The 11,948-nt window shown below is 46.7% G+C and overlaps 5 protein-coding genes across 5 annotated transcripts; 2 read left to right on the top strand and 3 right to left on the bottom strand.

The window, feature by feature from the left end:
* Positions 1 to 175: 175 nt before the first annotated feature.
* Positions 176 to 2,079, top strand: BBOV_II002150 (pre-mRNA processing factor 3 (PRP3) family protein). Its single transcript, XM_001609689.2, has 5 exons — positions 176 to 242; positions 278 to 320; positions 358 to 393; positions 431 to 1,092; positions 1,130 to 2,079. The coding sequence occupies exons 1-5, from the start codon at positions 198 to 200 to the stop codon at positions 2,069 to 2,071; spliced, it is 1,728 nt and encodes a 575-aa protein (XP_001609739.2). The 5' UTR covers positions 176 to 197; the 3' UTR covers positions 2,072 to 2,079.
* Positions 2,046 to 2,799, bottom strand: BBOV_II002140 (Ubiquinol-cytochrome C reductase hinge family protein). The gene is made up of 3 exons (XM_001609688.1): positions 2,570 to 2,799; positions 2,165 to 2,299; positions 2,046 to 2,129 (listed from the first exon to the last, which is right to left on the bottom strand). Exons 1-3 carry the CDS (start codon positions 2,714 to 2,716, stop codon positions 2,097 to 2,099), a joined length of 315 nt encoding a protein of 104 aa, XP_001609738.1. The 5' UTR covers positions 2,717 to 2,799; the 3' UTR covers positions 2,046 to 2,096.
* Positions 2,800 to 3,164: 365 nt separating this feature from the next.
* On the top strand, positions 3,165 to 3,910 carry BBOV_II002130 (uncharacterized protein). Its single transcript, XM_001609687.2, has one exon. It carries the CDS (start codon positions 3,239 to 3,241, stop codon positions 3,905 to 3,907), a length of 669 nt encoding a protein of 222 aa, XP_001609737.1. The 5' UTR covers positions 3,165 to 3,238; the 3' UTR covers positions 3,908 to 3,910.
* BBOV_II002110 (Restriction endonuclease-like superfamily protein) lies at positions 3,881 to 6,547 on the bottom strand. The gene is made up of 8 exons (XM_001609685.2): positions 6,430 to 6,547; positions 5,978 to 6,393; positions 5,133 to 5,940; positions 4,805 to 5,097; positions 4,624 to 4,731; positions 4,306 to 4,586; positions 4,047 to 4,270; positions 3,881 to 4,012 (listed from the first exon to the last, which is right to left on the bottom strand). The coding sequence occupies exons 1-8, from the start codon at positions 6,505 to 6,507 to the stop codon at positions 3,911 to 3,913; spliced, it is 2,310 nt and encodes a 769-aa protein (XP_001609735.2). The 5' UTR covers positions 6,508 to 6,547; the 3' UTR covers positions 3,881 to 3,910.
* BBOV_II002100 (uncharacterized protein) lies at positions 6,542 to 11,909 on the bottom strand. The gene is made up of 5 exons (XM_051767236.1): positions 11,810 to 11,909; positions 10,904 to 11,722; positions 6,739 to 10,861; positions 6,628 to 6,702; positions 6,542 to 6,593 (listed from the first exon to the last, which is right to left on the bottom strand). The coding sequence occupies exons 1-5, from the start codon at positions 11,847 to 11,849 to the stop codon at positions 6,557 to 6,559; spliced, it is 5,094 nt and encodes a 1,697-aa protein (XP_051623133.1). The 5' UTR covers positions 11,850 to 11,909; the 3' UTR covers positions 6,542 to 6,556.
* Positions 11,910 to 11,948: the final 39 nt, after the last annotated feature.

Genomic DNA, 11,948 nt, shown 5'->3' with positions numbered 1-11,948 from the left:
AGAATAACGATAACTATCAATGGAATCTCATTTATATGCGGTATGCAGCATTTTTATGTACTGCATTGTTATTTATAAAGTTTATATTAAATAGGGAGCCTGGCATCTGCGTGATAATCAGGGGGTGTATGTGGCTCTAAAATCACTCCATTTATTCCCGTATTTTGTTTATGTTCGTTTAGCGTCATTACTTAATCATGGGAGTCGCTGGTACAGATCGTAAGCAGTCGCGATGGCGCGCGGTATGTCTTGGAGTCTATTAAAAACAACATTGCAGGCGGAGGATGGTGATTCTTCTACAAAATCGCAGAGTAGCGTCGGTATGTGTGTGTAACAACGAATTATATCTGTTTTTAGGTAATGGAGGCGTTAAGGGTTTGTCGCCGGCTGAGAGTAGGTTTATCTACATTGCGAATGACGGCCTATGCAGTCGCACGCAACATCAAGAATGCCAAAGAAGCTCTTGCGGCTGCTAAGAAGGAGGAGCAGGTGCGTAGACAGATAAAGGAGAAGCTCAGCAAGATTGACTTATCTAAGAAGCTTCTTCCGACGACGATTAAGCTTGGTCTGAAGCCTCTTATGGTTGACGATATGGGACGCGTGTTGGACGAATCTGGGAATGTGATGCAGCACCGTCCCATACTTCATTCTAATTTAAAGATTAACCAGAACTTTGAGCGTGAGAAGTTGCAGAAGGAGGCTGCCACCACTGCTCCTGAGCGCCCTAAGGTTGACAAGGTTGATAAGATTGCCAAGCGGGCTGAGGAGAGTCAGTATGTAGATTCAACTTTGATGGTATCTAAGCGCCGTAGGCGCAGCAGTTTGAATTTTGTTGAGCCTGGCTCTTACATTAAACAGGAGCGCCAGTTGCAACGTCAGCTTGAGGACAATGCCCTTGGTATAAATCGTCGTAAGATTCAATTACAGCGCAAGATGTTGATAGAGCAGCAGGAGCGCCGTCTGGCTGCTCGCCAGAAGTTGGAATCGACGGGTGAGAATGCTGCATTACCTGTGGATGGTGACCGGGTGGAGGAGACGAATCCCAATTTGATACCTTTAAAGGCTGGTATGTTAGAGAAAAAGGATTCCTGGGTATGTTGTAGTGTTTATGTTATTGATACATTTCCAGGACGATGACGAGCCGTGGATGGAATGGTGGGACCGCGGTGTTATTATTTTGAAGACGGGTGAGGACCCCTTTAAGTCTGGCAACGTGAAGAAACACCAGACGTTGGATATTGACCCAGATTTATGTATGATTAACGAGAAGAAGTTTAATAACTACATTGAGCATCCTTGCAAGATAGATGGTAAGCGTAAGAAGGGAAAGGACACTCCTTCGATCATGTTGACAAAGGAGGAACGGAAGAAGTTGCGTCGTCGCAAGCGTGAGGAGAAGCTTAAGGCCATTCAGGATAAGATTCGTATTGGTTTGATTCCACCTCCAGCTCCTAAGTTGAAACTATCTAATTTACTTCGTGTACTTAAGGACCAATCTGTAGCTGATCCATCTCTTGTGGAGAAGCAGGTGCGTGATCAGATGGAGGAGCGTTTGATGAACCACGAGAGGCGCAATGAGGAGCGCAAGTTAACCCCTGAGCAACGTTCCAAAAAGCACGCCAAGAAATGGCAGGTTGGTAAGAATGAGGAGATTGAGGCTGCCTTATTCACATTGCGGTCTCTTACGAACCCTAAGTTGTTATTCAAGGTTGATGTGAATGCTCAGCAATTTCACTTGACCGGTTGCTGCATTGTTGCTAGGCATGCTCAATCGATCGTCGTGATTGAGGGCAGCAAGTTATCGGTGAAGCGCTACATAAAGCTACTAATGCGTCGCATAAAGTGGGAGGAGGCGGAGACAACTACTGATGAGGACGTGCTACTCTATGACTCTTCCGGCGGGTTTTGCAAGCAGATTTGGACTGGCAGCGTGAAGAAGCGCAACTTTTCAACATGGAGCGTGGCGTTTGCTGATTGTGATGAGGAGATAACTGAGATTTTGAAACCTTCCAAGGCGCTACACTACTTTGAGATGGTACAGAAATACAGGGACCCTCTAAAAGACATTTAGTACAATGTTATGTTGGCGTTTACAGTTACACTAGGTATCTGAATAGATCCTTTGCCACCTACACACGGTTATAACCTTTGTAATATAACGTACGCAGTTGTCCACGCAGCTCACTAGATCATAGTGTTGTCCCAGGCATTGTCCTGGTCCCTGGACTTCTAGTCCGCGTCCCTCTGCAGCAGCCTTGCGGTACACCTCATTTCTGTGTTTCACGCGTTCAGCACATTCCTAAACAGCAATTAGCCAAGCGTAAGGTATGCAACCGAATCTCAGACAATGCATCACAACCGTTAAGTATAATCAATCACATTGACACAAACGTATTAGTGACCCCTTTAAAAGGTTTAAAACGTTCAATCAATACTAATTAGGTAGTAACCACGATTTGATGGGATCCTACGCGCTTGCCGGTTTGTGATAGTCTATGGAATACAGCACATAGGCTGGTTCTGGCAAAATACCTCTAATTTAGAAGCAACAGATACATAAAGGACTTACATTGTATAGCTTGGTGAAGTTCTTGCACTTCTCCTCGCAGGCTGGCTTGAGCTTTTCACGCGGGTCGATTTGCGCGTCCTGCTCGTCAGTCGGAGGGATATACTCCGGGTATTTAAAAAAGAACTTCGGGCGATAAGGATATGCCATTATCTGGAAGTGACTGACTTATCAATTGGGTAGGCGACACTATAAGCTTCTAATGTGTGGACTGCTATATGCCTAGATTTGTTGCCATTATTTTATACATGTACATAATGCTTTATAAAAACATATAGAACAATCCATTCTTTGGTTCTTATATAGCCTATGGTAGCATTATAGCACTTGGAACATCAGCATAGTGGCATTACAGGGTAACCGCTATACAAAATAGTCTATGCAAATTTTAACGTTTCTTTTATCTTGTTATATGCTACGTAATACATCTTGGTATATTGCTATTACTACTGGCGACCCAGTTTAGTTTATTGTATCTTAGATTGTGCTATTACTTTACACATTAAATCTACAACATTAAAATCATTTATTTTAGTATCTATATTAAATATTGTTTATGTTTATATTTACGCTGGCACCCAGCGGCAGACGCTCCACTTGTCTACACTGTGTTTGGGATGTCTACAGATCTCTGTTGATGCAATATACATAAAACAATGATGTGATATAGTCATGGCAGCCCCTAGTGAGTGTGATTATACTTCTAGCGAGGACAGCGCTTCAGATGTGTGTTCATCTAGTTCTTGCAGTTGTGACTCGGGTTCCTGCTGCTCTTCTGAGTCGGCGGATGAATGTTCCTCTTGTAGTTGCTCTCCGCGTAGTGCCGGTAGTAATGACGAGCACTACCAGGATGATTTAGATCAGCTCAAGACGTTTATCGCAGATGTAGCTTCTTTAATTAGACAGTCTAGGAACACGGAGGATGTTCCCGTTACTACTAATGTAGAGGTCCAGGTATCGGATGAGAAGCCCATTGAGACCCCTGTGGAGCAGCCGGTAGCTGCACCGTTCAACAAGGATTTGGACAATGAGATCGCTAACTTTGAGCAGCTCATCAACAGCACAGAGATTAAACTCAATGGCCATTCAGGTTTTTGCGAGTTTGAGGCTCAGGAATCTCCATACGCAACTACTGTTGCCGATACCCCTGTGGGATATTGCTTTACAAATGACGACACTGCGCGCGAGGAGATGCCAGAGGAGAGTTGTAGTGAATCTGAGGATGAGGCAGAGCCCGATTTAGACAAGTTGCACTCTCGCTTGGTAGCTTTAGACTTGCACTCATACATGGGCCTTGTTGAGTCTGTGCTTGACAAGCGCGTTAAGCTTGACCTGCTTTAATATTTATAACTCTATATCCAGTGCTGCCAAGGCAGTTCGGATATATTCCTTGCGTTCCAATGGTGTTTGCAGCATTGCCCAGTGTCCACAGCTTATTTCGTAGACCTAACGTCAATGGGTCTATTCAATAGCAACTTACTTTCCAACCTGTTTTGGCTAGGATATACCGTTTAAGTCGTGTTGAGCCTGTGTCCACAACGCTCCATTTACCATCTTCGTGGTTGCGCATTAATTCACGACCGCTGAATAGCACCAGTCCCTTTTTACTTTCGTTAGACAGGCATACATCAATGAGATAGGGTGAGTTATAGTGCGGCGCCACTCTTACCAGTACATCCCGCCTTCCTAGGTGGTACAGTATATCTGCACTGCGTTTTCGTGGGACAGTACCAATTTACCTGAGATATGCTTGGTGGCCCTCATCCTTCCCTTGTGGAAGTGGGCTTCCTGGCATTGTGCGAACGTCATCCGTTCGTCCACGTGGTCCCTCATGCTATCGTTGGGATCTACATCTTGCAAGTTCAATTCGGGTTCAGCCCTTTCCATCTCTCTCAATCGGTTCCCGTATATATCTAGTATCGTTTCCGATAGTTCGAGATGATGTCCGGAAACTAGTGTTGATTCTGCCACTTCCAGTGCCATTAGCACTATGGAAGTTTGTTGCGGTTGCTCGAATATCCTGCGGTGTTACTAGAGCCTGTGTACAGATAACTTACGCCTGAGTTTTCAAGAGTTCGAGGAACACTTTGAACCTTGGGTCACCGTTGTATCCCATGACGGCCAGTGCCCATGCGCTGGTGATCACGTTCCGTGGCCATAGGTAGCTGTGTATAGCGTTATCAGTGACATTTTAGGACGTTAGCCAGTATATCTAAGCTAATACGTGATACTACATACCTGCATTCCATCTCTTGCAGTAGGTCGTCGTTTACCAGTTGAAGGCCTTGGAGCTTCTGTGACAGATGCTCTATGCATCGTTCGTATAGCGCTGGCATTTCAATGTTAGCATCGGCTGCTGCTAGCAGCGCCTCGCATACAACGTTCAGCTTGACCTTAATGGCATCAAAGTCGTCAAGGAATATTTGCAGCATGCGCTCGTATGACTCCCTGTGGTAGTACCTCAGCTTATAGAAGGCCTGGAGAACTCTTATTACCTGGTGGCTTGACACCCGATGCAGTATTTGTGTTTCCTATATGTTGCTTGGGGCACTTCTTGTTGACTTACAGATAAGATATGGTCCACGCCGGCACGCATGAACTTGATGTTGAACCAGCCCGTGCTGTAGATGACGTTGTAAACATCTGCCCAGAGCCCTAGGTTCCTGGAGTATGCCAGTTCGCTGATACGATCGGCCATTATATCCAGTATAATAGTCAACTGTCCCATGCGTATGCGCCAAAATTCAATACACTGCATGATTGATACCAGGGCTGACACTGGCATCTGTTCAAATTCCTTCCTACACTCCGAGGTGTCACTCAGGACGTCCAAAATGAATTTACCAGCTACTTTAGTCCTAACGCCTCGCGTAAGGTGCCCGAGGCATTGTAACCCGAATTTAGTTGGATAATTCATCATGTCGTTCATAATGTGCTCGAGTATGGTATCGCGCATACTTAGGGAATGCTGTTCCTTATGGAGTGTTTTGCAGATATTCAGCAGCATCAGCAGATCATCATTGCGCAGGCACTGCAGTTTGTCGCGGCACAGTTCCCAGCTAGCCTTGAATGCCTCGCGGTACTCGTATGAGAAGTAGCTGAGGCTCCTCATAACACGGAGCAGATCTGCAAAATCAAATTCGTGCAATCTATGCAGACACGCTTTGTATGCGATATCCAGGTGATGCTTAGATCTCAGACCCCCGGAGTAACATATCCACGTAAAATCTGCCAGTTGCACCGGTGACATGGCTTCAACGTTATTGGCCACGTACTCCAACATTTCAGGAAATGATATTTTAGCCTGCTGAAGGCGCACGAGCGCCCTTATTGCAAGTGCGATAGATGCATTGGTACCGTCTGCCTTGATGCAACTAAGGCAATATAAACACTGGTAACGTCGAAACTCACTCCAATAGTCGTGATGCCAGGAGCGATATGTGCCGGGGCGAGTTGGTTTCAAATTGGCTCATAAACAGCTCGAAGCATTCATTTGGCGTGATCCTAGGCTTGGATTCCGAGCCTTCGGCATAGTTTAGCAGTAGTGACGAGTACTTCTCACAAAGGTCTGCATCCACGACGCCCTTGCGCCTAAGTTTTTGGAAATTCGATGAAACACGTCTTATTTCATCTATGGATAGCGATTTTTCAGCTGATAACCCTGAATTGCAGATATTATGTAGCTCTGCAACTTCTGCCTCATGCCCAATGGCTGTATTATGTGCGCTTTTCGAGGCCTTGTGATCATTATTTCCCGGTTTTATATTGCCTGGAACATCAGAATATCCATTTGTTGAGCACTGTTGGTTGGAATCGTGGCATGTGGCCTGAGAATCTTAAGGAATCTGGTTACATGGACCTACGCTGGCATCCGAGGCAAACCTCCGCGCGCGGCATAAACGATTTAATCGCGGAGCAATGTATTCACGAACAAACAACATGGTTAAAAAATATGGTACCAAAGAAACATTATAGAAATGTTGAATTACACTATGTGTAGTCTCGTCTTAGGCGTTCAGTTTCCACCCTGCACATTTTAATCGCGATTGATGTTAACTCACTCTAGACACGACAACTCACTATTTAATGCAGAAATATGCCTCTGCTGCTTGTCAACGGTGGCGTTCAAGTGGTCGCTGCAATATATTGTGTGACTTGGTATATACACTTACTTATCAGCGCGCAAGCGTGATATCTGCTGCGTCAGTAGTCCGTTTATTTCCTCGAGGTCAATGACTACCGAATGTAGTTTGGAAACTTCCTTGTTAAGCACACGTAGTTCGTCCTCGCGTTGCGCAATTTCCGTTTGCAGTGCCCTTATTTCAGTATCGTCTGGAACGGTGTAACCCTGTGGGCGCAGTTCCAGTTCAACTTCAAGTTTACGGCAGTGCTGCTCTAGTTCATCTAGCTTGCTGCAGGCATCATTAAGCTCTGCACTGCGTCGGTGTAGTTCCTCCTCTCGTAGACGGCATAGCCCATTGGTTTCAGCTAATGCGCTGGATACCATGTTACACCTGCGTTGAAGTTCGTCCACTACGCTCTGGCGTTCCTCCGATTCAGTTTTCAGCACTTGGATGACCACCGAAACCAAGTTGGCTACACAACGGTCCCACAGAGCTCTACGATGCTCACGGTCACCCTGGTCCAGCATGACTAGTTCCATCTGGTAGAATACATCATCCACGCTAAGCGCCATTGATGTGCCTATGGTATATTCCTTGAGTGCCGAGCACAGCTGATTGAAATGGTGCATGACAGCCATATCAGACGCCGGGGTTATATTGCGTTTGCTGTTATCGGGAGGGTCTGCATAGGAAACATGAGGTGTTGGTGTTTTCGGCAGCGGCTTCAAGTCACGCATTTGCTCAACCAAGTCACAAATCGATTCGAATTGGCGCGTGTGGCGGCGCACAAGTTCCTCACCCAGTGTCCCTCGTGATAGCGACGTGGAGTAATCCTCGTCGCTATCACTATCATCGCAAACAGTGGCGTCAGAACGCCCGACTGACACTGATCTAGGGCTTTCGTATTCAGTGTCGCTATTATCACCACGGCTAGACACGCTCCTTACATGGTCCTCTAGGCTAGACCTAATGTTCTTGATATAGTACCTCACGTTAGCATCCACTTCCTTGATAACTGATATGTCCAAAGTGGGCCTGTGGCGAGATAGGCGTGGACCGGAGCGCACTGGAGGCCTCTCCGGTACCGGCTCCGCCCGCTGCGCGGTGCTAGCTGGTGGCTGCGCCGGTGTGTTCACAGTTCCTACGCAGGCATCGGAAACTTGTGGCCGCGCAGTGACAGTGATAACCTTGGGCTCAGGTGGATTTTCCAGAAGCTTCTTGTAACGCTCTTTGTATGAGCCCAGGGATGATATATATGACCTCAGGGCTGATAGAATCGACTTCAGGTCATTCCGGTCGCAATCGGAGTGCTCCGAAGAAGGCATGAGTGACATGGCTATAGAGCACAGTGATTTGCTCTCATTTGATAACTGCTCAAGGCGGCGCTCAAATTCGTGCAACGCGTTTGCTGCATCTGCACAGTCGGAGATGAGTTTAGAGTTTTCAGCACGTAGAGATGACTCCTCTTTTTCCTTTGTCTTGACCAGGGTACCCAATTGCTCCAGCTTTTGCTGTGACTTGTTGAGCATGTTTTCGTAGAATTCCTTCAAGCGATTAATACCATCAGTAGGTTTACTCTTCTGTACCTGCTGGAGCAAGCCGTTCAGTTCCTTGACGTGGCTGTAGATATTCGTGACCTTGGTTGAGAATTCAGTTCGCATCATATCTAAGTTGAGGTTATCACCCAAGCATCGCACGATGTGGCCTAGAGAGCCTCCCTGCAACCTGACAGCATCTACGAGACCTGTGCTGAGGGTACTCAGTTGACGGCACAACCCAGTAGCCAGGATAGTCAGTAAGTAATTACACTTGAGTATGTTGTATATCTTGTCCCTTGCGATAGTAACATCATGCACCATTGAGCTAGTGGCTGTCATATCCTGGCAGTCGATAATAGTGGCTTGGATGGAGTCCATCAAGGTGTAGTATACATTTGGGTTGAAATGCGTCAACCCGGAAATATCCACAGCAGATAAATCACTAGGAGAAAGCCTTAACGGTTTAGCGTCACGCATAGAGGTTAGGACTACCTTCAGGTTAGAGGTGAGCATCTCTATTTTCGAGGCCATGCCTGCTTCATCATGCTCCTTCTCTGCCAAGCGTGACTGCGTTGCACGCAGGTCCGCCGCACTCTGCTCCAACGATTCCGTAAGTGATGCCACTGATGCCCTGAGGCCTTCCATCTGTGTTTCATGGCGCTCTATTTGATTGCGGAGGCGTCCTTCAGATTCGGACAGGCTATTTACTTGGCGCATGTTTTCTACGTTAGCAGCTCGCTCCTGCTCAAGGGAGTAGCGCAATTCCATTACCATTTTGATTAGGTTTGAATTTTTGCTTCGCAAAGAGTCTAGCTCCGCCGTGCCATTGGTTAGCGCCTCTGTCAAAATGTTACATCTGCCTTCAAGCTCAATTATAGCCACGCGATCACGGATGGCATCATGCGCTATCTTCGCATCGCCAATCAGCAGCGACTGCAACTGGCGCACTTCTTCCCGTAAGGAATGTGATTCGTTACGGGCAAAAGCGCCCTTTTCCTCTAGGGACCGGACGTCATCACTCAGCCTGTTGTTCAAGTCGGTCAGGTCGGCGCTCATATGCTTCAAGCGCTCCACCTGCTCGCTGTAAATATTGCACTTTGCGCGTAAACACTCGACTTCGTGACCAGCCGCCGTGAGCTCGGCACACTGGTTACTAAACTTCTGCAACTGCTGCCGGCATGAATGTATCTCACCATTCAAACGCGATATATCCACTGCCATCTTTGACCTCTCCAGGGATACGTGATATAAAGTATCGAGTAACGACTCTGCCTTCTCTTTATATAATCTGTTTTCCATTTCCAGGGCACATGTGCGTTCGTCTAGTACCTGTGGAGCCAGTGCCGTGGCACTCAAGTCCACGCCCTCAAGGTCCTCCACCTTGTTTTTAGCCAGTGACTCCATAGCCGAAGTCACGCAATGGAATACGCGTTCCATGGCGAGTGATCCCGCAGCACGCGTATCGGACAATAGCAGCTCATTTTCTTTGCGCAGGTGGCATAATTCAGCATGAACCGCTGCGAGATCAGAACGACCACGCTCCAATTCAGCACGCAGATTACTGTTATCGGAATCTAAACATGCCAGACGCTCCTGAAGTGAGCTGAATACAGCCTTCAAGTCCGACATTTGTGGACCGGACTTTGCAGAGTGGTCCGGGTTCTGTGATACCGCAGTACTGGAGAAATTGCGATCAGCATTCGGAAAGAGTACCTCGGCACCGCCACAGGATCGCAAGATCTGCTCAATCTCATGATGATATGAAGCCATACGACGACGTGCTGAAGTGAGTTCCTGTGCTAATTCACGACTGCGCCGCTCCTCGGAATTCAGTTTCTCGGATACATGAAGCCGTTCTTCCTCGGCCTTCTCGTAACGCTGAATCTGGTCCTGCAGTGCTGAAATTTCAGCCTTAAGCTCCTTGACCTTAGTGTCCTCTGGAGGCAGGCCGGTAGACGTGGTAGGACCTATACCAGTAATGGGACTACCCTCTTCATACACACGAAAGCCAAATGGAACCACAGCACTAGTGGATAGTTCAGCAGACAATTCAGCAGATATTGACTTCCGGGGGCGCAGACGCTCAATTTCATGCTTGAGAGTACGTATAAGACGTAGATACTTACGCAGTTTCTTCTGCAGCGCAGAATTTTCCGTTTTCAACTTGCTCACACCAGTATCACTAATGTCCATTTCATGCCTCGAGCCGTTCTTAGATGTGCCAGAGACAGTTTCCGGTATCCCGTCTTGTGCCGCTACTTGAACCTCGTTATCAGCAGTATGCGACATTGTCGCAGTTTCAGAAACTGGCTTAGAAGTAGATCTTAATACTTCAGATACCTCAATGGAATTGCTAGTATCATGGAACATAGACCTAGGAACCTGCCTGTACTGACCTATGGCAAGTTGACCAGAGGCCATGCCTTGTTCAACCATGGGCATTGTACCACATTCATAGAATAAGGAGCTGCCATTATGTATCTGCGGTTGTATAGAAGGCACAGACACCCCAAGAACAGATCCTTGGCCATCAGAGTCATAAGCACTGGTAGTACGGTCGCCCTCGCAGATGAAGAAACGCTCTATCGTGGGTTCATTGGAGTCTGCCATACCAACAGATCCGGGATCAGAATCTGTATGCATGATGACAAGGATATGAACAGAGATAAACGTACCGAAATTAACACTACACTTAGTAAATATAGGGCATATGGTAGCGTTCAAGTGGGAATATTTCGCCGCCTCCTTTTCCAGGTTGGACAATGCGCGATTTTGAGAGCATATTCGGATACCCTGCCTCAGGACTAAGCTTTGGAGCTTCGAACATTGAGTTGAATACTCGTACAAACTTTCGGTCAGACTGGTTAGGGATTCCAGGTAACGTTGCTCAGTGTACGCATTCTCCATATCCATTGAGCAAATATCGGAATAAGCCCAAGATAGCTTTAATCCTAGGTCTATGTTCTCCCGAGTGAGTTTCGAAACCTGATGCTCTAAATTAGCAATTGTGTCATAGCATTCAGTAAGAGTAGACAAAGTGGTTTCCACAAAGACCGGGGAAAAGAAATTTTGATCTTGGCTTGAAGATAGATCTATATCGGGAGGCTGTACAGTAACATTATCCTCAGTATGCTTTGTGTTGGATCTGTGATCGTCCCTGCCGGTGTTATTCTCTACGTCGAACGCAATACCCAAGGAAGCCCCCAATAAATCACGCAAACGATTGATAATAGAATCCGGAGCCTTATGGAAACATTCCAGAAGTTGCGGACGTATGGAATCTAACTCAGAGAAGACCCTGTGGACAACGCGACAATCCTCATCTGGTGAATCTCGGCATTTTGGCTCTAAGGCACGACCGAAGCGCAACTCAGCTACACGGAGATTACGTAAACGACGACGGAAATCACGCTCATAACGATGACGGTCGCAGTGACGCTTGTATACTCGGAATCCAACAGGGCCGGGACTTGCATCCATAGTATTCCCAGGACCTGCATAGTACATATACACCCCTAAATACAAACATATATCAAACACATCTCCTTCTTTTTGACACAAAAATCAACGCAATGACATACCCGGTCCGAGAGGAACCTCCTCCTCGAGTATTGCCGCCATCTGGACGCAGTGCCGCTAATGATGGCCAGCAGAATGATAGGAATTGAACGAAGTCACTGTACCATACACATGGTTAAAATTTAAAACGTTAATTTAAAA

Source organism: Babesia bovis, chromosome 2 (genome assembly GCF_000165395.2).
Source record: "Babesia bovis T2Bo chromosome 2, whole genome shotgun sequence".
Lineage (NCBI taxonomy): Eukaryota > Apicomplexa > Aconoidasida > Piroplasmida > Babesiidae > Babesia > Babesia bovis.
Note: the sequence above shows the minus strand (reverse complement) of the source record. Positions and strands in the feature narration are given on the sequence as shown.

Bases quoted from the DNA above. Each gene is read 5' to 3' on its own strand.
- BBOV_II002150 (XM_001609689.2), top strand. From the start codon at position 198: ATGGGAGTCGCTGGTACAGATCGTAAGCAGTCGCGATGGCGCGCG. The intron at 243-277 runs GTATGTCTTGGA...ACAACATTGCAG, and splicing joins AGCAGTCGCGATGGCGCGCG to GCGGAGGATGGTGATTCTTC. The intron at 394-430 runs GTAGGTTTATCT...CGGCCTATGCAG, and splicing joins GGGTTTGTCGCCGGCTGAGA to TCGCACGCAACATCAAGAAT.
- BBOV_II002140 (XM_001609688.1), bottom strand. From the start codon at position 2,716: ATGGCATATCCTTATCGCCCGAAGTTCTTTTTTAAATACCCGGAGTAT. The intron at 2,300-2,569 runs GTAAGTCCTTTA...ATTGCTGTTTAG, and splicing joins ACTTCACCAAGCTATACAAT to GAATGTGCTGAACGCGTGAA. The intron at 2,130-2,164 runs GTACGTTATATT...AACCGTGTGTAG, and splicing joins TGAGCTGCGTGGACAACTGC to GTGGCAAAGGATCTATTCAG.
- BBOV_II002130 (XM_001609687.2), top strand. From the start codon at position 3,239: ATGGCAGCCCCTAGTGAGTGTGATTATACTTCTAGCGAGGACAGCGCT.
- BBOV_II002110 (XM_001609685.2), bottom strand. From the start codon at position 6,507: ATGTTGTTTGTTCGTGAATACATTGCTCCGCGATTAAATCGTTTATGC. The intron at 5,941-5,977 runs GTGAGTTTCGAC...ATATTGCCTTAG, and splicing joins CTGGCATCACGACTATTGGA to TTGCATCAAGGCAGACGGTA. The intron at 4,271-4,305 runs GTAAATTGGTAC...AACGCAGTGCAG, and splicing joins GGCCACCAAGCATATCTCAG to ATATACTGTACCACCTAGGA.
- BBOV_II002100 (XM_051767236.1), bottom strand. From the start codon at position 11,849: ATGGCGGCAATACTCGAGGAGGAGGTTCCTCTCGGACCGG. The intron at 11,723-11,809 runs GTATGTCATTGC...TGTACTATGCAG, and splicing joins GGAGGTTCCTCTCGGACCGG to GTCCTGGGAATACTATGGAT. The intron at 6,594-6,627 runs GTGAGTTAACAT...TAAAATGTGCAG, and splicing joins AGTGAGTTGTCGTGTCTAGA to GGTGGAAACTGAACGCCTAA.